Genomic DNA, 24,115 nt, shown 5'->3' on the forward strand with positions numbered 1-24,115 from the left:
CATAAAAATGTTTTTTCTCAATGGGTCATAAAGATAAAAAGCAAAGGTTAAAAAGAACATTTAGAAAGTCATTCTATCCAATATCCATCAGAAGACACATTACTTCACATATATTCACATAGGTATGAAGTCTTGAAGTGGAAGGGAACTGGCAGACTAGCTTGCAGTTTGGCACTAATACATTTGATTGGAGAGATTATATAGTTATTACCAATTCCCCTGAGGAAAAAAAAGTAACACACTGCACTTTATAACAAGATCTTGCAAAATTCACAATTTATGGTAAAGGATTTTGCCCTTTCATAAATGATTTTGGCTGCACCTTCAGCAAGCTTATTTTCCTTCTCACCATATTTGTAGGAGAAGAGATATTTTCTAGTGGACAACAAAACCGATTTTCACTAATATGAATGTTTATCTTGTGTTTGTGTACATAAATAGCACGTACTCATATTTACTTAGTCTGATAGTCCACTGTCAAATGTTTTTAAATAATATATACAGAGTTTGATAAATCTTGGACACTCCATTTAAACTACATACAGATCAACCTGAATCTTCATTTATAACTTAAAAAAATTTTTTTTGAAGTCTTGGACACATTTTTATTCATGTTCTTCAATTTCAAAAGCCTCTGAAATATGTTCTTTCATATGCCAGGTGAAGTCTCAAAATACTGCAAAAGATGTGTCTTTGCAATATCCAATTCCTAAGACTACCAGATATCTTGCAAAAGCCATTTTTTTTCCATTATAGTTGGCTGGAAGGTCTGATCCTGATAGATGATATGCACACCAATGACTACCAATGATGTCAAGTCTGGTATTCAGCACAATATCACCAAAAGCAATTTTGAGGTATTAAATCTTACTCAGAACTGGGAATAATTTAGGCAACACTAAAGGATTTATATAATCATTTAATTTAGTGGTATTTATCCAAACCAGCTCATCTGAGGTCTGCTCATTTCTAAGACATGTTCAAATTGCATGGTTTTTATACCAAATGAAAAAAGGAATGATGCTATTGTTACTAAAAGAAAATCAAAGATAGGCGTTTCAGCAAACTTGGATCATTCTCTCCACCTACGATGATTTATGTTTTACCTCATTTCCTAAAAGGGCGTTTATACAGGCTTCAGATGCATCACAGATGGCAGTAAGGTCATGTCCTCCCTCCAGTGCCAGCACCACACGGCCATCCGCTAGCTTCAGCAATTGCTTGGTTAGGTGACCAAAACCTAGTATTCAAATACAGTAGTGCAAATAATTAAAGCAGAACAGATATTACTGACATATTTCACATCTGCTGCATGAGAATGTAGAAAGCTCAAGGATATTGCACAGGGAGCATGGGATATATTTAGACCAGTATTCTGTTTCTGACTATGGTCCACACCAGATGCTTTGGAGTTAGGTATATGGAATTTTGTATGAGGCAGATGTGAGATAATGTCCCTCATGCTGATCCCTAATAGCTGGAGATTAGTTGAAACATGAAGTTGTCTCTCTTCTTACCGTCATTAACCATTATTACCCCAGATTCTCTTCCTATTTGCACGTCAGTGTAACATATACCCATGTTATTCAGAGATATCTGACATAACCCTGGTCACTTATGGCATCAATATGACAAATAATATTTGTAGTTAAGCTATGATACTATAATTAAAAGTAATTGTATTTTTCAGATGATTTTTTTATTTACAAATTGATTCTTCCTTTGTATTTGGGGTTTGAGTATAATGTACAACCATGGAGTGAAAAATAGTGGAAACATATGTAACTTCTTAGTTCTATTTTGAAGTGTTTTTGGAGGCAGCAGTAACAACTGGATCATTAATTTTGATTCAAGCTTTTGGTATAAGTTGAAACTGTCCAGAACTTCGTAGATATCTCTACGAGTATCACTCACTCCTGACCAACAATGTTCTAAGCAATTCTGCACCACAGCCAAAAATGATGGTACTTCATTTTATGTGGTCATCTATAACTACATAAACACTACCACAAAGTTTTCACCTGTGATTCAAGTAAAATTAATTTATTTCAGTTTTAATGACAAGAAAAAATTGCAAGAAAAAATGTTAATTTGGAGGCAAGATTTTGGAGAGAAGTTTTGTGGTAGTTTCCTGGGACAGCTATCATTTTTGATTAACCTCCTTTAAGTGAGTAATGATGAATAAAGCTTTGAAACTATTGAAGTTAAAGACGCTCCATATCTTGTTTTTAACTTTTCTACTTGGTCTGTTCTAGTTGCTCTACTGATGATCACTACTTATTCCAGTGCATTTCATAGCTTTAAATAAAGCATTTAGAAGGTACCTCCTAAAGCCTGGGGCTCTATGAAGACAGGAAAATCAACATCTTTTTATTACGTTCCAGTGAAGAATGTAATAAAAAATTAAAAACTACAAAAATTACAAGCATATTTTCTAGAGGAATTTTCCAAGACACAGACTTAAGGCTTGATCTGGCAAACAAATGATCACACAATTAGTTCCATTTACATCTTAGGACTTTGTTAAGCACTTGCCCAATTGTTTTTAGAATAGGGACTTTAACGATACCAGATTTGGTTTAGCTGTTCAGACAAAAAAAAAAAAAAAAGAAAAAAGAAAAAAGATCTGTTTGCCACTTAATCTATAGATGATCACAGAACACTTGAGGTGAAATATTGTTTCCTTAAGCCACTCCACAATCTTCTATACCCTCTAAGAACTGCAGGTTTGATTCTAGCAAAGTAACTACACTGTGGTTCAAATTACATACAGGGTTGAAAAACAAATAAAATCTTAAACTCTCATTTAAGCTCAACCTTTCCTCATTAAAAAAACCCCACCCAATCCTCTCTACAAAAGACCAAATTTAGACAGGATAATAAAAGCGAAGGAAGGAGTGGAATGAGGATAACCTTTGATCTTTAGCCAATTTCTACTTTCTTTTACCTACAGGATTTATTTCTGTCTGCACGTTACACATGTGATCTTCGGATTCATAAGAAGAGAGTGCCAGCAGCGTAAAGTGAGTCGTGCATACAGCATTTAAAGGAAATGAAGAAGAATGAACAGGCGTAGACTCCCCACATCTACAGCTCACCCTTTGGGTCTGTGAGAAATCCAACAGCCCTTTTAAGACACCATTATCCTTCACGTTATACAGCTTCTGTGGAGAAGGGAAAGCTCTACCACGTTTCCCCTGCACATTTTGAAAATTTTGTATGACCGCAAATGTTGCTACTGCCACATCGTAACTTTCTGAGTTATGTGTGGCAATAAATGTAAAGACTCTCTCAATGCCTTTTTCTTCTTTTAGGCAACTATACATAATATAACTCATAGACGTTGTTACAATGTTAGTTTGTCTGCTTGGTTTCCTAATGATTTTCCTAGTATCAATGTTATAGTAATCATCCCCGGCTGAGTCAGGATCCATGCAATGAGCCATACAGAAAGCATCCTTCCCAACAGAGATCATGGTAACAAGATAAAGTGTTGCCAAATCAAATCAACGTGATGGGGGCTTTTATTCACTGTATCTACCCCGAGAAAGTAAAGGTAACTTGCTAGAAAGGGAGGAAATAACTTTAGCCAACAGTACCAACATTGCTTGTGACTGAACGAGTTATGGAAATTCTTAACAAAGAAACTTGGATCCTGTGTCACTGCAGCAACCTAGGAAAGATATTAGCTTCCTCAAGGAAATCCCCTGGAGTGCAGAAGTAACAAAATGGAAAGAAAGGAATCCCAGTCAAGTAATGGTTTTAAGATGGGCTGTAGTTCATGCCAAATAATTAAGAAAAACAAGAAGAAAATAGTAACAAGCACCATGAAAAGAATCAGTCATCTCCCCTGATATAAGGAGATCAAGCACATATTTGATGCCCCACTGACCAACTCTAAGGTGAGAAAGGAGTCAGAGGAGCATTTTGAATCCTGGGTCTTCAGACTCACATGAATTTCTAGAAAGCAGCAGCAGTTCTTGGCCCTCCTATTGTGCTTGCTGACAAAGGTGCCAGCTGTGATGCTGGCTTTAAAAGATGCTTTCGGTTTGGATATGCCATATTCTAAAACTGTATGCTTTCACAGTGGTGCATAACAGCTATAGATTAGTGGCATTTTATAAAAACAGAAAAAGTTCAGTTATAAAATGAAAGCCATGTTAAAACATCAGTGCTTGATTTTCAGTCCAACCTTAAATAGGCATTGCTTCTTTGAGGCTGCAGGTGCCTTCGGGTCATTTAGAGTCTGAGTGCCTGACTCAATGACAGGTATTTATTAATCAGGGCTTGAAATGTCCCTGACAGTATCCACAATTATTTGTGTTCACAAACGTGAGTAAAAATGTCACATATTAATAATAAAAAAGTAGTATTTAAAAATCCAATAATTTCAGTCAATAAATGAGAAAAGATTATACATACAGGGTATTTCTTAAATCTTCTTGATGTGCTCAGTGTATTTGTACTTCAGAGAAGTAGCAGAATTTTTTAAAATTAGGCTCATGCAGTGTGCCATGATGTTGTGAGCATGGTTTTGTGCCAACTATTATTCTCATAATTTCTGTAATTTAAATATTAGAAGTACCTATTTCCTTCACAGATCCAATATTTAGACATCCAGGGTAGAATTTGCAAAAGCACTTAATATTTGTTTGCTATGATCCTACTAAAGACAATGATAAACCTTCGATTTACACAAGAAACAACATTAAAACACTACTAAGTAGCTCTGAAAATCCTACTCACCAATTGGTTTACATTTTCCTGACAAAAAAACCTGTGGGTGCACGATTGTATATCTAAGCAAGAAAGACTAGATTTAAATGGAAACCATTATAAACCATGTTACGTATTAGAGAAATACGCAGTATATGAGCTGTTATCTGCCAACCTTTGAAGTAAAAATATTTTAAAGTATTTTAAAATGACATGAGATATATTATAATATATCTTATATTTAAAGTACGAAGTAAAAAACTTTTAAAACAAAGACATAACATGTACTCTTTAATTATACCCTTTCCCCTCCTTCAGGGCTATATACAATATTCAGCCTTATGTAAGAAAATATTCTATTGTGGGAAGGCAGAAAGAGAGAAAACTAATACAGTATTATACTAATGATCAAGCTGCCAGGCTGTTATTGAAGGACACAGTGTGCTGATCACTTGAATTACCATCTAAGCAAGTAATTCAGCTTTTAGTGGACTGATCTCCCAGTATACCACTAAAAGCCCTGTTTTGTTTTGGTTTTTTTCTTTTGTAACAGACAAGCTCACCATGTGCTCCTTCTAGTTCTGCCAAACAGCAAGGAATGACATAGGTGAAGCTTCTGCCTCATTTGACCAAAATTGCTGGAGCAACTATACTCTACCTGGACTTACTGAAAACCAAGAAAATGTTAAACCCTATAAAAAAAGAACCTGGAGTTATTTCAGTTTTCTATGTTTGTTTTTGAGGTATCCTTACCCTGAAAACCTGAAATGGAAATTGGCAAACAGAGAGCAGGTAAAAGACTTCTGAACCAGGCCAGTTCCCCTCCAATGGACTCATCACACAACTGCGTTGTGTATTACGGCCAGATGAAGTAAAGCTAACAAGTCAGAGTTTGTATGTACAGCTTCCCATTTTGAGAAAGAAACATTTGAGAATGAAGACAACTTGTGAATGTTATTCTTTTCACATCCTTTCCTTAGCAGACAGGGAAAGGAACCATATGGACAGGGTACACTCCCAGCCAGCATCACAGCACTCCTTTTTTGCATAAACAATCATATATGCAACTTCAATTTGCTCGCCAGCAAATGTGCAAACACCCAGTTAGTGGGGACTAAACCTGCCTCAGCAGAAGACAGCCCCCTTCACTCTCCCTGATTGTGCATAAGGAGAGCAGATATCTCCTGCACAGTCACTTTTTGGGTGACAGCAGGCTGAGGAGAGCAGAGCCACGGTGCCGGCCCTTGCTCAGGGGAGGTGGCTGGTGGAGGAACAAGGACACATCAACAACCGAAAGGTTGGCAAAGCTTTGGAATTATGGAGAAAGCCTCAGTGCTCTCAGCCTCAGCAGCGGGGCCCCGACAGCTCTTTCGGCTTCAGCGTCTTAAAAGCTACAGTCCGACCCTAAATTACAGGCAGAGTTCTGGTGAGCTCTTCTGGCTACTCGGAGCAGCCTGGAGAGGAATACACGCAAAACACAAAAACTCCACAGTCTCTGTCCTGGACCTCCAAGCATGTATTTAACTATTATTTACCATTTAATCATGTCATTACGCTCTAATTTACTTGAGAATGTGTTTTCCTCTCATTAAAACTGTTGCAATGATCGCTGCCAGAAGTCTACCCACCAGTGTTCTGCGCTCCTTCCCTGTGGTTCTTTCGTGACTATTTGATTAATTTTCATTGATATTCTTCCAACAATAGCATCTAAAATTAACTGGGTCAGTTTTTACATAACTTCCTGAGTCATCAGGCTATGTGTCCTAAATAAATATGTCCATACAGGAGTCAAATGATAATTTACCCTTCCAGCACTGGCAGGAGCTAGAACATTTTGCAAAGCTTGTGTTCTATGATAAGAAAGCACATTTTCTTCTCAGGTCTTAATTCAGGACCTTTTATTCAATCAAAACTTCATTTGGATTAAGTCAGAGGTTTGACTCAGTTGGCAGGATGTGGCCCTGAGTGAGGGGGAAAGGGAGATTTTAATGCCAAATACATTCTTATGAAAAACATTTTCCAAATGGCTGAAATTATGAAAGTTGGTGTTGAGGTACCTGAATTTAAATGGTGGAGATCTGGCCTCCAGGCATTAGCTGCTGATTTCTTGCTTTTAATACTGGAGAAGGAAGCTCAGTAACACTTCAAATTACATGTCTCAACCAGGCATTTAATTTAGATTAAATTAGACAGTAATTGTACGTTAAATAAATACCAATGGTCTCAGAAACACATTTTTTATGGATTAACAATTTATGTAATAGATGTTTTTATTGCATGCCTGTTAGTTCTACAGTAATATGTTTTTCATAATTAGCTGCTCTTTAGCTGCTACACTGAATATAACTTATTAAATCTCTATTAAGTACATACTCAAGGATACATAGGATACCTCTTCAAAAGCCAAATAATGCAAACCTGTCTCACTACAGGAAAAAGCCACCTTGACAATGCTCAGTAGGATGGTCTGAGCATCATCAACTCCCTTGAGATATGTATGTATCCAAGCGGGTCATATAGTCCATTGCATTTGCTTAGTCCTCTGGGAAGGAGGAACTTGTACACCTCCACCACACAATGGCAGCACTGACCACCTGACAAAATGTTCCTCAGAGAAAACACACGGAGGAAGATGACTCCCCCAAACTCTTCTCCCAACTAATTCATACTAAAAAAAAAGGAAGGGATTTCTTTTGTACCCTGTATTGTCAAGCAATAGGGATTTTGCATCCTCCAGGAAAGGTCATAACGATGTTCAAAATAATGATGATGTTTTTAGGGCTGTTATAATGCTGTCATGTGGATTCAGAGGGAAAATATTCAACCACAGATTTCAGCTGCCAGAGTCAAAGCGGGAACCTTTTCCCAAAACTGGCTGGATGTTTTTAGCCCTGTTCTTACTAGCTATTTGCTCCATGCCTTCCTTTCTTCTCGATTTCCTCACATTCTCTTCATCTCTACCCCATGTCACACCTGGCCCAAGTAAAAACTTCCCCACTGTCCTGCCATTCTCCCCCTTTTTATTATTTTGCTTCCTATTTAGTAAATCCTCTACTAAGTAAAGTTGGCCAGGAAGCAAGATTATCCGTCCCACAGAGTTCTTCAATGTTTTTTTCAGAAACATGTAGCTGTTCGGCATCAGGAAGCAGAGGCCAAGACAGGAAATGTAGAACTGCAAACAGCAAGGTGGCATTTCAGAAACTTGGATTCAGGTCTCTCTGAAAATCATCTGGGTGGTGAGGGGATTCTCCATGGCTTTTGGGGGGCTTGCTTTTTTTTTTTTCCTTTCTTTTTTTTTTTCTTTCTTTTTTTTTTTTTCCCCCTGGAGATTAAAAATCCCTCCAAAGGCATTCTATGGGGATAGTCTAATCAAACCGATAATTATCTACTGAAAATCTGTCCCACATATTGTGAAATCTGCCAAGCTGATAGTGCAAGTGGTAGTACTGTTATCATGATAACTTCTTCCAAATCTGATCAAGCTGCCTGATTTAAACTGATATACAATATATGCATCTGATGTTACAAATTACAGATGATTATATCTTCAAATCTGAGTCCAGACTCAGTAAGGGGTTGGCTAGAAAACAAGACATCTGATAAAAAAAATAATTCAAAGTATGAGGAATTTGTTTCTAATCCATGCTGGAATGAAAATCAGATACTACTATTGACTATCCAAATAAATCAGTAAGCTTGATTAAGTTTGGAGAAGTTTATTATAATGCTACTGCCTATAAAATCAACTTGACACATTTTTAAAACATGTGGGGCAAAGTTTCTGCTGTTATAAATGAGTATAGCTGAAATGTGGGCACTGAGTTATGACTGAAAACAATCTGATGGGAAGATCTAGTCTTATTTCTTTTTTTAACTGATGAAAAGCCAAGTCAGTTAATTTTGAATTGACCCAAGAGACTAACACAAAGGATCTGATTTAAAGCCCATCACTCAGAAGCTGAGAACTGACTGCCATTTTCTGAGGATGGTCTACAAAAATCTGCCAAGAAAAGCAGCATGGACTAAATGATCTTTCCAACATATACAGTTTCTCAGAGCCTACAAATTAAGGCTCTCACTTTATTTGCAGTCATTTATTGACCCTGCCACATCAACATATCGCATTAAATTAAGGGCTAGTTCCTTAGTCAGTGTTAATCAGCGTATACCATTATCTAAAGACCTGGCCTCCAGATGTGGATCATTCATCATTCCAAGATTAGGGACATAGATATAATAAGCATATCAGGGATGGGTTCTTGTAGGTGGATAGACTTGAGGTAAATACTCTATTTCCTGACCAATTTGGCATCAAGTCTCCTGGTGAACTAGTATTAGTATCAGAGGTCTAGTGCCCCTCAGGATTTGGATCACGTTGTTTAATAAACATCATTTTATAATATCAGGAGGGAATAAGGCAGTGCATTTCTAAGGGATTACTGTACATCTCAAGTAGTTACTCACTCTCCCTCTGGCCTTGTGCCTGTTAACCCCACCTGACATATGCTATAATCACCCAGAAATGCACTGCCTGTCACCACTTATTGAAAAGGTAACGTGTAAAACTCACTAAAGGAAATGGTATTGAAACGAGGTTTGAGGTCTGACTCCTTACAGTCTTCTGATTAATTGCAATTTCCTAGTAAAATACATTGAGCAACTTTCTATTATGCTGTTCTATTACAAAAACGTGTAAGAATTAAGGATGTGATTTCAACCCATACAACAGCCCCTTTGTCCCTTTTCATACTATTAAAAGGACACACAGATGCTTTGAAATGGTGGGTAAAACCCCACAGAGTAAAAGAAACTGTAGTTACCATTTGAATAACACAGGTGGCTCTATCCAGCTTTCTTCCCGAATGGAGAAGTCATGTCAGAACCATGTAACTCATGTTATTACACAGCAGAATTTGCAAGAGCCTTAACCCGCTGGGGGCACAAGAAAAGGTGGCGGGGAATTGCATGGGCCTCAGGTGAAGGCGGGACTGACACCACTTTGTTCTGATGCACAGGAGGTGGGAATAGGTAGAAGATATTTTTATTGGCTGTTCCCCAGAATGAAATATATGACCCATCGTCATCACAGATATGTAAAATTTTTAAAGAATGAGAGTAAAGATGTTCCTTTTCTTTTTCATTTTGTAGACATTAAGGCCAGATTCAGCTGCTGGGTGAATGAGAGGGCTTCATGTACAATACAACTTGTGATCTGGAACAAGTTGATTGGAATAGGAGTGGCCTGTTTGTTTCCCCAGAAATTCTTCCCCCCAGAAACACATATGAGAATAAAACATTTTCTTAGAATATCGAATATCTCATCCCTGTCTTTCCAGTCTTCTGACATACAGTTCTCAGAAAAAGCCCTTCTGTGAGCTTCTGCAGCCAAGCGGCGACCCACTAATTACCGCTTGAGAACTAGTGCTCCAGAAACTCTCATGGAATTCTTCACCCAGTAGTTTTCTACGTTTTCTTAGAGAAACTTAAAATAATGAAATAAGCATGCAGGTGCATCGTAACAAGGCTGGGTGAAAAACGCCTTCAGGTGGCTGAGCAGTCATGGAGTATTACTTTCTGGATTTTCTCAGAGTGAGGCACAGAGTCACTCAGGAATGGCCTGATTCTGCAAGATCCTAGGTAAGCAAATGACCACTATCTCTCCTGTTACCATAGCACAACAGCAGTATTAAGGGAAGTTGGCAGACCTAAAATAATTGGTCTTCATTGGACAATAGAAACATCAAGACAAACAATGACATTTCTGTGCTACACTCAGACCTAAATCCAGCTAACTAGTGTCAAGGTAATTTGAGGACTCCAGATGTTGTTGCAGCTGCATTACCACAGTCATCTTAGTCATTCTCCTTAAAAGTGGGAAGTTCATAACAGGGCAAAAATCATTCATTCAGTGTTAAGATACTGTTTCTTGAGCAACATCAGTAATTTCTTCTTCAAGGGAAAACAGTATATTGGCTTTTCTAAATGGAGAAACTGAAAATCTACTACCAGAATAGCTACTGTTTCTCCCTCTAGAGTTTTAACAACTAGAAGTAAAATAACCTGCTGTCAGAGCTCAAAGCTCCCTAGCGGCTCCAGAAACTTAGCAAACAACATATACCGAACTGCAACATCAGGATTGCATTTATTCTTCCTTCTGACAAACCTGAAGAACCACAGCAGCTGAAAGCTTGGGCAAAAATTATCCAAACTTCATAGCAAAGCCACTTAGAAACCCTTGACAACAAAGGTGTTTGGCTGTCTCACTACAGATAAATAGAGAAGCTCAACAAGGAAAAATATCAAATTCAGAACAGCTCCACTCATCAGATGATACGGTGGTCACCCCAGCAGAGAAGGATGCACTTTCTAGTCATTCTCAGTTTTGGCCAAAGTGCTGGTTTCACTTTATAAAAGAAATGGCCATGGACCAAAATTCTAGCATCTTCCCACTGTTTTTACCTGAATTTTACAGCTGGACACTATGTTAGAGGGAAATAATTAATTAATTGATATTAATTACAGATGAGAGAGAAAGATGGAAAAAAACAAAAATATGAGACATGAGAGAACTGGGAAAAGGATAAAAGTGTATTTTCGGTTAATAAAAAGGACTTATTAAATAAGATGACAAATAAATACATTTGTGACTAAAGACAATAAAGGCACAGAAGCAAAATTACTGGATGACTGAGTGGATGAGCATGGACAAAAATGAATGTGAATATGAAAAACTAAACATTGTCAAGGAATTAGATTTTCTTACAACCATCAGGAATGGTCAGAAAGTAAAGAGAGCAGAGAAGACTTATGACCTTATTTCTGCAAAGGGATGCAGAGCATTTCTGAATTCTTCTCCAGGGATATACTTTTGTATCCTTTATATACAGAGAAAGGTGAGGCAGTCCCACAGCTATATTGACATGAAAATGATTCAGGTTCTGCCTGCAGTGAACTCTGAATTTCTCAGTGAACGGTTACTAAGTCAAACAAGGTCTAAACATAGGCAGCTGGCACTGAATTGAAAATACAGTGTGTTTCAGGTGACAGGTATGTATGTGTAGGCAAAAATGTTAGTGATAACACTCAAAGCAAATAAGGTATTTAAATAAGCATGTACTTGGCAATAAGCCAGTCTCCCTGGGAGCAATCACATCACTTGCCATTTATTCAGACATACTACCATACTGTCACAGAGAAGTAACCCCATGGCTGCAATAGATTTATACCTCTGGAACTGTGAGCAAAATTTGACCAAGTAAGTGCAAACATTTCTCTTCTTTTAACCATAGTAAAATAAGTTTAGAAATTGTGAATGAAATCCACATTAAAGTTCAAACGCATATTTGGAGATCCACATTTTATCAACCAGAACCGAGATTTTACAGTGCATGCACAAGTTTCCTGAACTCATCTGGACTCAAGGAGTCAATAGTGGTTGCTTCTTCTGAACTTTAAGCTACTTGTATATCTTACCAGACTATGCCTTATTCCAGTGTGTCATCACAAATAAACTCAAACTACCTTTCCATATATACAAATCCCTAGTGGCAGTGGAAAGGGTGGCTTCTGTTTCCTTCCCAGGTGATGTGTGACTCCATCCCAAGCTGATAAGCCCTGGCATGTACCTCGCCCAACCTGGAACATCTCAAAGATGGCCTGGAAGGCTTTTTAACAAAGATCACAAACAGAAATCTTTAATTTTCTTTTCCTCATACCCATTGTGAACTCAAACAGTACATCTACGTATGTATTATAACACTTGCAAGGACTTAGTGCTCAGATCTGAGTAGAAAACATGTCTGAAGACAAGTGCTTGCAGGTAGGTAAAGAAAAAACTCATTTCCAAACTGAAGATGACCTTTGGTGGTGGTAGCTATTAATAAAACACATTTCTTTAGTGCTAAAATCTAAATAAATCAGAGTAAGACCTGGATGTTGCCTATTCAAGAGGTGTGAAAGCCAACATGTGCAGCTGGCAGGGCTGATACAGGTGTGAGTGAGCAGATGTGTGGTGGCAGGCAGAGGTGGATGTAAAAAACCACTTTTTTTCATCCTATGCTGTTTCAGTTGCCCAAGAAACAGGCAGGAACAGTCCTTGTGACCCCTTCAGACTAGGATGTTTTTACCTCTTGTACATGCTGTACTGGGTCTTCCTGCATCCTCACTGTGTCTGGAAATGCTCAAGAGAAATTTGTTTCAACATGACTATTATCTGTTCTATGGGATTACTATATAGTGCACGCAATTTAATATTTGGATCAGAGCTCTGTCTGAATTTCTGACTGTGGCTTTTCATGGCCAGTTGCAACACGTAAATGACCTGCTGGTAGATGTTACAAATTGGACAATTAGAAAAATAAAAGCATTTTTATTTAATCTGAAATTAAGATTCAAGAAACAAGAAATCTAGAGCTCCACAGTGCCACTTTTGTATCAACCACTTTTAACAACAGAGCTCATGGTGCTTAAGCTTACTTTTCATTATAGAAAAGAGGATAACAGAAAAAATGATATATAGAAAAAAGGTACAGGGACATTTATTTCCTCTATTATTTAGATTAGGCAGAAACTTTGAAGCTAACATTTATGGCTCGTTTAAAGTTCCAATCTGAACCTGGCCCTCTCTATACTGAGAAAAGCAGAGGTCCGGAATAGTAGATGTTCATTCAATTAACAACTCTATCTTAAAGCATATGCAAAAGGGGTCCATTGTGCAAGCAATCATAAATCTCACTTGGCCTAACTTCAGAGCAATTGACCTTACAACCCAAATAATGTTCCTTTGTGCACAGTTTTTATATGCAATTTCTAGATTTACTGTTTCAAAGAAAGAGCGTGTAAACAATTTCAGCTGAGCCTAAAGTGAGCAACTCATTCATTCTACAGCTGGATGAAAGTTTGCGCCAAAATGGAAAACTTGTTCTGGAAAGAGTCTCTATTGATACTACTTTCAGTGGATCCAGATTCAAATTTTTCATTTATTTATTTTCACTTGCTGCTGATATCTTAATTAAGAATGAAATGAGGAGAAGAGAAATGACAAGTTTTAGCTGTTCATTGGACAACAGAGAATATAATAGGAAAGGGTAATGACACTTTGCCAGCCCAAGAGCATTCCCTTGTCAGTCATCAAAAGACTGCTACAAATAAAAAATTCTGAGGACTTCTCCAAGAAAAAGGCAGAAGAGAAAACATAAGCAACATAAATGTAACTTCTACTTGCTCCCACCCTGACTATCCTGCATCTTAATGTCTTGATATTTCTTTTTTCTATAAACAAAATTTCAGGCCACATTTTAATAAGTTCAATATGCAAAGCACACATATCACTTCCATACATGTGTTCTAGGTGACATCTATACGGAAAGAGTGACAAATCCTTTCCTTGATTAAACATTGTAAAGCTTTTATTAGAATATTTACCAAAATGAAAATGTGTTATCTATATCAGTAGTGCACATTAAAAATCTCAAAGTAACTGGCTCCAAGACGAATCTTGGCAAACTCTGAAGCCCATATGTGGGAGAGGCAACTTTAGCACTTAGTAAATATCCAAAAATCTGCAATTAACCCCGAGAGATTCTTCAAATCTCTCTTAGGCTTACATGCTTTTTTGGTTAGCCACTTCTGGAGAGCTCTGGTACTCTGAGTCAGCCTCTGGAGGCTCCACTGGCCATCTAAGGGATCTGGGCTTTCAATTCAGACACCAAGGTTGGGTGGTTAAAGTTGGGGCAGCACAGAATATCTCAAACTCACTAGGAGGTTATCCCTGTCCTTATATTATATGTAAGTATGGCCAACCTTTTATACATTATTAGAACTGATTGAAGTATTAATTACAAATAAATAATTCAGACAGTGTAGCCCTGCTTCATGTTCATAATACTGTTTGTAAACATATGTTAGTATTTTCCAAATGTTATGTTCATAAAGTTGTTTGTGAAGATACGTGTTAGCATTTGCCAAATGTTATGTTCAGCTTAGAGGCTTCCCACACACTGCTTACTTTGACTTCCTAACCTTAATTATCCATTTCTTACTAGTGCTCATAAAATGACATCCTATGGTATCTGCTCTCTTAATGTGTAATTGAAACTTTATATACAACAGAATAGGGATTAATTAAGATAAAGTGATAACTAGTAAATAACCAGTTCTCTTGAGCACACAAATATCCAGGAATCTTTGCAAAGAAATACCACTCCTCAGACTTCAATGAGAACATAAATTAGAGCCTGTGACTATTTCTTAATAGGAAATGAAAAAGGGTATGAGCAGGGATGGGATGAATGAGTTTTAAAAGTCAAAGCAATGTTTACTAAAAAGAACAGCTTTTGCATTCCTATTTGCCTGGGCCACTTGCCTCTTTTGCAACCTGATAAAACAAGTGAGTCAATACAAATCAAGACGACTTAGTAGAAGAACAGCAAATGGCCATTGTAAAAGTAAATGCCAGAGGAAAAGGGACGCCACAAAGGCCCCAGTCCCGCATTTTTTTTTGCAAGCAGATTTAACTGGCGTACTCTGGCCAGACACCTTTGGAATCAGACATGCCATTTCACTTAAGGAGAGAAAACAGCAAGATCGTGTCCAAAGACAGTAAAATAAAAGGGAATAATAACTTGACCTGTTACAAAGTTCATATTTTGAAAAGAAAATAGTAGAAAACTTGCACAAACAATTTTTCATGAGAATCTGTCCATTCTTCAACCATCTTTATGTGATAAACCAGGAATGTTATTCTTTCCTTCATAGACATACTGCCTTGTTTTCATCGATTTACCCTGACTGTCAAGGAGCCTTCCAGAAAACAGTGGATAAGCTGAGAATTTATGCAGTTCATATTCACTATCAGACAAATCACTGCAAAGTTTCATTTTCCCCCTTGCATGTCTGACAAAACTGCAAGACAGCCAAATACAGGTGTTTCGATATATTCAGACAACACTCTTTTTTCTTTCTCTCTTTTTAATATAATATTTTGTCATTTACTCTGGTGAAAACATTATGGTTGGTAAAGTAAGATCAAGCAATAATTCTAATTTTTTAAAGCCTTTAAAGCAATTTTTTGAGAAACATGGGAGTTTAGACAGCACATTTATTTAGTTTTAATTTTTGTGCTGTCATACATCAGCACTGAAGTCCTGATTTAGAACACGTGCAGCTTGCCTTTGAAGTTTTGGCTGTTTTTTAACAATGGCAAAAAAAGATATAAAGAAATTAAACAGCACCAAAAAAAATCATAAAACAGGGCTTTTGTGCTCTTGATTTATATATTGTTTTTTATGTTTGTTTTAAAAAAAGCTTTATTCTCAATAATCTTTCATGGGAAGCTTTGCTCTGACATACCTTTATTCATCTAAGCTTTTTCTTCTGTGTTGACCTTTCTTTTCTCCTTCCTATCCCCCCCAAGTCTCTGAACAGTGCTTTCTAATATCATTTCCATTCAGTAGCAAAATGAGTTTATTGGAATTCTTCTGAAAATTGAAAGAGTAGAAAATGTGCAGTGATATGCTAAACTGATATTTTTGGATGAAAGCAATAAACATTCCAAGTAAACAGGACCTCCACATGAAACGGCTTTTTTCTTCTAGTGTTTGCTGGACTTCCCTTCTGGGTTGTGCATGTGCAGTGGTATACGTGGTCCTTTTGGTCACGTTACACAACACTGGTATTTTCCAAGGAAGTGCATGAAAGCTGATAGTTGCCGTTGTTCATTTTTGTCCAATGTGTTGTAATGAATACGAGCCAATGCCGTATTTATGTGTTCTGTGGCAGCTTTTTCCTCTTATTCTCTCTCCCTTTCAGCTCAAGGACTACATTGTTGAAACAACAACAAAACCACCACAACTGGCTTTACCGTTTTTCTCCTCCTTAGCATCTTCCATTCCCTGGAAAATTTTAGTGCATACTTAGTGTCATCTAAAGGTACCAACACCATGTGCTGTTAAGACCGGTTTTAATTGCAGTCTACCTTCAAAACCTATTGAAAGTAATATCTAGACAGACCAAGTCCTGAAAGTGTCCAGATGTTTGAAGCAGAACATTAAAAAAACCCATAATTCTTAATTGTCAGCCCAAATATAGATGTGTACAGTACCAGTGTGTATGTGTAGAAGGATATGTGCAGGGCATTTATGATAGCTGAGGGAGTTGGAGAAGCAGGGGCTGACAAGGGAGCTGGACTTTGTCTGAGGCATTGCAGGGAGGTTAACAGCTGCGTATCAGAACTTTACTGGGGACCTCCTCACTCACTGTATCTCTTCCCTTTCCTTCACCATCTCATATCCATATGCTTCATCTCTGCACCTTCCAAAATACTGCTTACTCATAACAGTGAAATAATGACAGCTGCACCTGAGAGAAAGTTCTTTTTGTATTCCAGCTCATTCATGGGTTAGTGCAAAATAACAGAACCAATAGAATCTCCTATCACCAACATCGACACCTGGATTTATGTCAAAATAGTTTTTCCCAGTGAAGTGTAGTGGTAAGCTTATTGCAAAGACACCTCTGAGTTCCACAATACCTCTCCATATGAAGAACTTGTGTAAAATTTTGACTGAACATAGAAGGTTCTGCAGTTTATTTTATTTTTATGGAATTTAACTATCAATTTTAGCGATTTGGTCTGTGTTAACAGAAAACTTGTTTATGATTTCATTTAATTTCATATTTAATCCATGACCTTTCTACATCTTGAAGCAAATACTGCTGGATGGGAAAAAAAAACCCTTTGATTTTAACATTCATCAGGATTCTTCTCCCCTACCTTTAACCAAGGAAAAGTTAGCTATCTTGTCTCTGTTACTCGTTCAGGCCAGTTACTACTCAGTGGGAAGAGAGGAATCTCCCCAGGAAGGTCTGTTGCACCTTTTTTCAGAAAGGATGAAGGTCTCTTTGGAGTTAAACACCTCTCTATATTGACTGTCATGGAGAAATCTGGACTAATTAAGACGTATCTATGGCTCTGAAAGATTACTTACATCAAGGCAGGTAAAATTTGCTTTCATCTACCAAGGTCATGCTTTGGCGTTGTGAACACAGTATGCTCAGTGAGAAGCTTCTCAGGTAAATATGAAATTAGAGATGAATGTATTTAGATTAAGTAGGCTATGCCTCTGTTAATACCTCAATAAAAATTACTCTTGCTAGAGATTTTGTAGGTTACAGAGCCCTGCTTTCAAATTCTCTTTTTTATTTAAGCAAGTTATAATACTAATATAATAATACAATATTAGTAAATTAATTAAATAGTTACTAGGAAATTATTTATAAAAATATTTTCTGTATAATAATACTATCTAATATATTTATAATAATCATTCAAATCTCAAGCTAGCAGGGGTATTTCTATACAGAAATCATGGAAAGTATGTAGAAATTATGGTTGTTCTACTTGTAACATGGAATAAGTCATATTAGCATGTCATACTAATAATCTTTTTAGCTTTAAAGCCTATTCATCTATGAATACCTTGTAGAATATTTCCAGATTCATAAACTTTGAAAATAATTATATGCAGACAGAGGATTTCTATGCCAAATTTGTTCCATTACTCCCAGTAATAATTCCTCAGACTACACTTCTTCTGACTCAAAATATTCGTTATCCTACCAACCCACTTTGCACCTTGCTTTCTTTGTCTAAGACATACATCATCAGCTCTTTTAAGGTCCACTCAGTACTTAGCTCAATCTCCCCTAATGCATTTTTGTTCCACGCTCCTTTTCCCTTGAATATACTGCCACTTCTCTGCTAATAATATGATAAAAACTTGGTAAGTGGTATGCATTAACCAGGGTGGCTTTTAGATATCCCAGAAAAAAAGGAGTTTGGCTATTTGTCCAGGTGTTTTAGAAGTTAAGCCACCCGGTCAAAAGAATGGCTCCAGCTCGGACGTCTGACGTCCAGGCTCGCCATCCTCACACCTGGGATTTCCCAGGCTGAAACACAGGAAAATGTCCTCCTCCATCATGAATTAATTTGCTGCTCTCGAGCCCTTTCTTTCAGATTAACAGTTGACGTATCTCTAAACAGCGCCACCATAAATATCTATATCGCTTCAAAAAGGAGACATTTGAAAGAGGGGAATGATTGTCTATTTTAGAGAGATAAATTGAAGCAAATGAAAATCGAATCTCTAAGGACATGCTCCAAGAGTGAAATTTGCACAGATCAATCTCCCAAAGGTAGTAAGTGATACAAGCCATTGATCTGAAAATAACACAGAAGGTACAGTTCAGTAACACAGTGAAATAATTATAATAAAATAGACTAAGGAATATTCCTGTAGTAGTGAGAGGCCTTTTCTCTGAACTTTTTTGATTGTACGCTTATTTTTGATGCTTTTCTAAAGCAGAGTCCACTAATTGTGCATCAGTTTTCTTAAAAGTTAAGGAAACATTCAGAGCAAACCAATATATTTCCCTGATGCACTGTCTTTCACTAGAGTTTTAATAAAGTAAAAACAGGTACTGAGCAAGGACGGAGTTATCCAATGAACTAAATTAGGTAGTTGAATCACGATGACAAGAAGGATGGGCAGATTTTGAAGAAAAAAGCAGGTTATTCAAGACATAATATTTGACATTTGGTTTATGATACTCTAATTGTCAGTAGTCAGCCAAAGCCAAAAGACTGCTATTTTCTTTCAGATAAAATATACGTCCTTTCCCTTCCCTTCCCTTCCCTTCCCTTCCCTTCCCTTCCCTTCCCTTCCCTTCCCTTCCCTTCCCTTCCCTTCCCTTCCCTTCCCTTCCCTTCCCTTCCCTTCCCTTCCCTTCCCTTCCCTTCCCTTCCCTTCCCTTCCCTTCCCTTCCCTTCCCTTCCCTTCCCTTCCCTTTCCCTTCCCTTCCCTTTCCCTTCCCTTCCCTTTCCCTTCCCTTTCCCTTCCCTTTCCCTTCCCTTTCCCTTTCCCTTTCCCTTTCCCTTTCCCTTTCCCTTTCCCTTTCCCTTTCCCTTTCCCTTTCCCTTTCCCTTTCCCTTTCCCTTTCCCTTTCCCTTTCCCTTTCCCTTCCCTTTCCCTTCCCTTCCTTTTCCTTTCCTTTTCTCTCCATTTCCCAACTTTACTATGTCTGTGATAAAGTACTGAATTAGATCAGGCAGATTCAATTTCCCATTCCTTTTTCAAAGCACTAGGTAAAAACTTATCTTCATTAAGTGCCACTAGGAGTCCAGCACCACATAACTAATCAGAGAATTCAGTAGCTTCATGTCCACGTGATGCCTCAAGTTCAAAGGGGACAAAGACATCCTGTTTGGTGTTTTGTTTCACTCAAGCTATTAAAACTGCACAGACCCCCTTAAGTGTTTTTTAAAGTCATCTTCTTTATTCCCTATCAGTAACCTAAACCATTATAAAAACCAGTGCCAGTTTAGATAATTTTCAAATTTGTAATGTGATTTGGAAAAAAACCCCCGGTGATTGTCAATGAAGTGGAAGGACTGAAACTCCTGGTGGATGCAAACATTTCAGATCTACTACTTTTTTCCATATCCCTTAAAGATCTTGGCTTAGTAATTCTGTTCAACTTTTATAACCTCAATGGTTTTCCTCAAAAAGCATGCTGGGAAATTCCCAGAGGTGTGCGCTGTGTGGGGGAATGTATACACCCAAAAAGGGTCAAAAGAAAAAAATTACATGGTTCAGAACATATGCACTGTCTTCATGTATATTCTACAAAGCTACAGTTGATGCAGTTCACACCACTAGGAAAATAAAGTTCTGTTCACAAGGTCATATAAACATCACAATTTTTTTGATAACTCCTTTGATGTAGCATATTTGTTAATTCAATTACAAGTTTTGAAATAACATCTTATCACTTGATCAATAGATTTTCCTTGCTGTTTTTCCCAGGGCTTGATAAAGGTTTAAAAAGGTTGCTTACTCAAGTGTTTGGGTGAATGAAAAATTACTTTTAACCTGCTTATGCTGGCTTCTGAAGTTTCAACAATACTAGGTTCCACTTTACCACTTCTGCTTGTGTGCTAAGATGCTCTGAAACATTGAACATAAATATGCAACTATTTTAAAGCTGATTACACAGAATTTCTTTAAATTCTGGTAAATTTGTTAGTACACAGAGCAGTCATATTCAAACATGACTTTACAGCAAAGCTGTTCCTCCAGTGTAGGAACCATAAAAGATGCTTCCTGTACTTGGAAGGAACTATAACTTTTAGCTGAAAATAAAAGATTTCCTTGCAATAGTCATATCTGAGACTACAGATACTGGCTTTTTTAATAGAAATAAAATAGATACAAATAATAACAATTGGATTTGATTTGTTACTAGTCAATACCTTTTTTCTACAAAAAATAAAGATATTCTTGGTCATTTTTTCCATTGTTTTTTGTAGAAATTACACATTTTTAACAGAAAGAAATAATAATGCCTTTTGCCTTTAATTTAAAAAAGAAATTAATATGAAAAAAATCAAAATAAAACATATTTGTGAAAATTATCAAATTTTAATTGACTTTTATATATATATTTTTTTAAATTGATCATTTCTTTTGGCAGCATAAAAATACTATGCAAAAAAAATTGTAAGCTATTCTTTGCAAACCTTGAACATTGCTTAATAATAAGAAAAAGATGCAGAAGAACATACACAATATGCCTAAACTGCAATCATAAATGAAAACATAAATTATGTGGTAATACGTGTGAGTGATCATCTTTCCATACAACACAATCACTGAATTCATATCCGACGTTAAGTAATCACATTAGGAAAATAATTTTGAAGCTAGCACATTTAAAACCCCGACATTTTATTGAAGGATACATTCCACTATTAAATGGAACAGCTTTGGGTTTTTTTGCTTTTAGAGATTGCTAATCCATTTTAAGTAAGTAAAAAACAGATTTAGGAACCAGCCCTCACAACCAAACTGCACCTAAATGGATGCAATGCCAGATGCCAAAAAGTTTTTGGTCATCATATAGCTAGAGAACCAGTATTTTTTACAGAGAGGAATCTAAGGAAAAGGGATAAGACTATGGATCAAAGGAAACAAATATTTAATTCATGCTAACATTTACTATTATAAACAGAAACCAGGAAGTAACTGAATTTTGATTAACTAGCAATATTTTGTTGTTCTGGATGCATACTTATTTTTAGTTTCTTCTTCCAAAGAAGAAGAACTTCCAAGACCTGTCCCTTGGTCCATTTTAGTGTATATGAATCATGATCATTGATGGGGAGAAAAGAAGGAATCTGAAGTAAATAAATTACTACTAAATGCATTTCAAATGGATTTATTTTACCGCAGAACTACTCCTTTTTCTTTCCAAGTTAATTCTATAAAACTTCACAAAGTATTTAAATAACAGCTTTCTCATGTGAATATGCTTTTGAAGAGTTTTTAGCGTGTGTTTTTGTACCATATTAGTACTTACAATGCAAGGTCTGTCCCTGTAAACATTACTTATTTCAGTAAATCTTAATCAGGTTGGTGGAGTGGTATCAACCCCCAGGACTGCTCAAAGTGAGTAAAAGCTTGTGGGATTAGGACCTACATTCTTGCATTTCCAGCAATTTTATGGCAATTAGTTGGTATAAGCAAGAACAATTTCCTTAAAAAAAACCACCACCACCCAAAACAACAAAGAAAGGTAATTAAAATGCTGAAGAAAAAGTAGGGATTTTTTTTTTAAATGTGCATGTTGGCAACTTGCACCATTTTATTGCAGATTTCATGGTATTAAGTGTTTGCATTAAAGCTATTATAATCAGGAGATTGCAGTGGAATCTCACTGTTCAGTTGATAAAGAAATGGCTGCAGGGAAAAGCTTAAAATATGAAGGAAGTGTGTCCTGGGAGCTCCACAACAAAAAGAAATCTGGGTAGTATTTTAATAACTCTTACAATATTTTTGAGGTCTGAAGCAGTGGTTTTCTAGAATTGGTAGTACTGATATTCTATTTAAACAATTAATTAAGGTGCAAGCATCCTGTGTGGTGCTGCATAATATGTGACTTTTTGATACTGCCATGAATTGATGTTTTGAGTTTAATCATATGGGTAAGCACCCATTTCCCTTTACCCACAAATAACTAACATAGCTGTTGTAAGTCCTATTTTAATAATTTCTTTTCTTTGAGCCAATAGTACCTTGAACTTAATTTTTTAAATTTTGTTTTGTATGTTTGCTTGGGTAAAAAAACCCAACACAACAGCAACTAAGACAATTGCCTGGGATCAAAGCTAAAAATACCAAGAAAATCTCTTCAGATTAGTGAAGAATTGCTGGTGCTGATACCAGTCAGACCTGAAGTGTACTTGATACTGGGATAGTGTGAAAAAGATGAGTTTGCAGACCAAAAAAACAGATGGCCCCTTATCACCCCATGGGGCTAAACACACAAGAGCAAACTTCAGAGACGCCTTACCTTTACCCTGTCTGTCCCTATCAGGAGAGACTGTTATATTAAGGGTTATTGCCTCTGTAGCCCTCCCTGTGATCAGCTTTTGAAGTCCACGGCCAAGAGGCCAGTGTGAGAATATCACCCCAGATAAGAGGTGTTTGCTCTGTGAAATATTCAGGACAGGAATCCATGGACCCCGTGATAGTTCAGCAGGGAACCACAAACTCCAGCTAATATCTTTTAATCCCCTGTTGGTTTGAGAACTACCCACCATAAAAAGCATAACTGGCTGTTTATTTGCGCAGGCAAGAGATAACATCTTAAAGTTACAGTCTGCCTTAAGTAGTAGGGATGTGAAGCCCAAAGAAATGAACCATCCAAGCTCATAATCAAAATTGTGTGTGCTCCCTTCTTCTCTGCCTAATGAGATGTAAACATTTTGGCTGGTGTCTCTTTTGAAAGATATTAATCAAATATATTGGTTAGAAATCACAAAGGATAGTCCGGACTGAAATTTACATGTCGTGTTTTATAGCATTCTGAAGCTGTGAACAATATGTTAAAAATTTTCCCATGGTGCAACCAAGTAAATACTTGTGGCACATTTCTATTTATTACAGAGAATAGTTAAATTCTAAGACATAAATCATGCTCTTCTACTAAAGGCTTTACAAATTCCCAAAGACAAGCCTAATTCCCAATGCAACGATGCTATAAAAGATCAGACACTTTGTTATGGAGAAATCCACATTTGGAGATGTCTTTCAACAATTTTCTCTCAGGACCCAATCCTGTGAAAGGCACATGCAAGTTGCTGAACACTGTGTCAAGCTACATTAGTTTCAAAATGGCCCTAAAACCTTATATTTAATTTGCTGTATTTAAATTGTAATCTGACAAGTTTAATACTGCCTAAGCAAAAAAATTCTTTCTCCTTTTCTTTCTTCTACTAAATGACAGTCTTTTGGTTTCAATAAGGGAAGAGATTTCATAAGTTTAAATTTCAAAACTGAGA

General features: G+C 36.9%; 1 protein-coding gene across 12 annotated transcripts in view; it reads right to left on the minus strand.

Moving 5' to 3' along the window:
* HDAC9 (histone deacetylase 9) overlaps window positions 1-24,115 on the minus strand; it is a 499,339-nt gene that overhangs the window by 29,671 nt on the left and 445,553 nt on the right. For all 12 annotated transcript variants that reach the window (XM_076331372.1, XM_076331379.1, XM_076331374.1 and 9 more), the window contains one exon: window positions 1,107-1,240. In XM_076331372.1, the coding sequence (XP_076187487.1) occupies window positions 1,107-1,240 (134 nt within the window). The remainder of the gene's footprint in view (window positions 1-1,106; window positions 1,241-24,115) is intronic.

The sequence above is a fragment of the Aptenodytes patagonicus genome, chromosome 2 (genome assembly GCF_965638725.1).
Source record: "Aptenodytes patagonicus chromosome 2, bAptPat1.pri.cur, whole genome shotgun sequence".
NCBI lineage: Eukaryota > Metazoa > Chordata > Aves > Sphenisciformes > Spheniscidae > Aptenodytes > Aptenodytes patagonicus.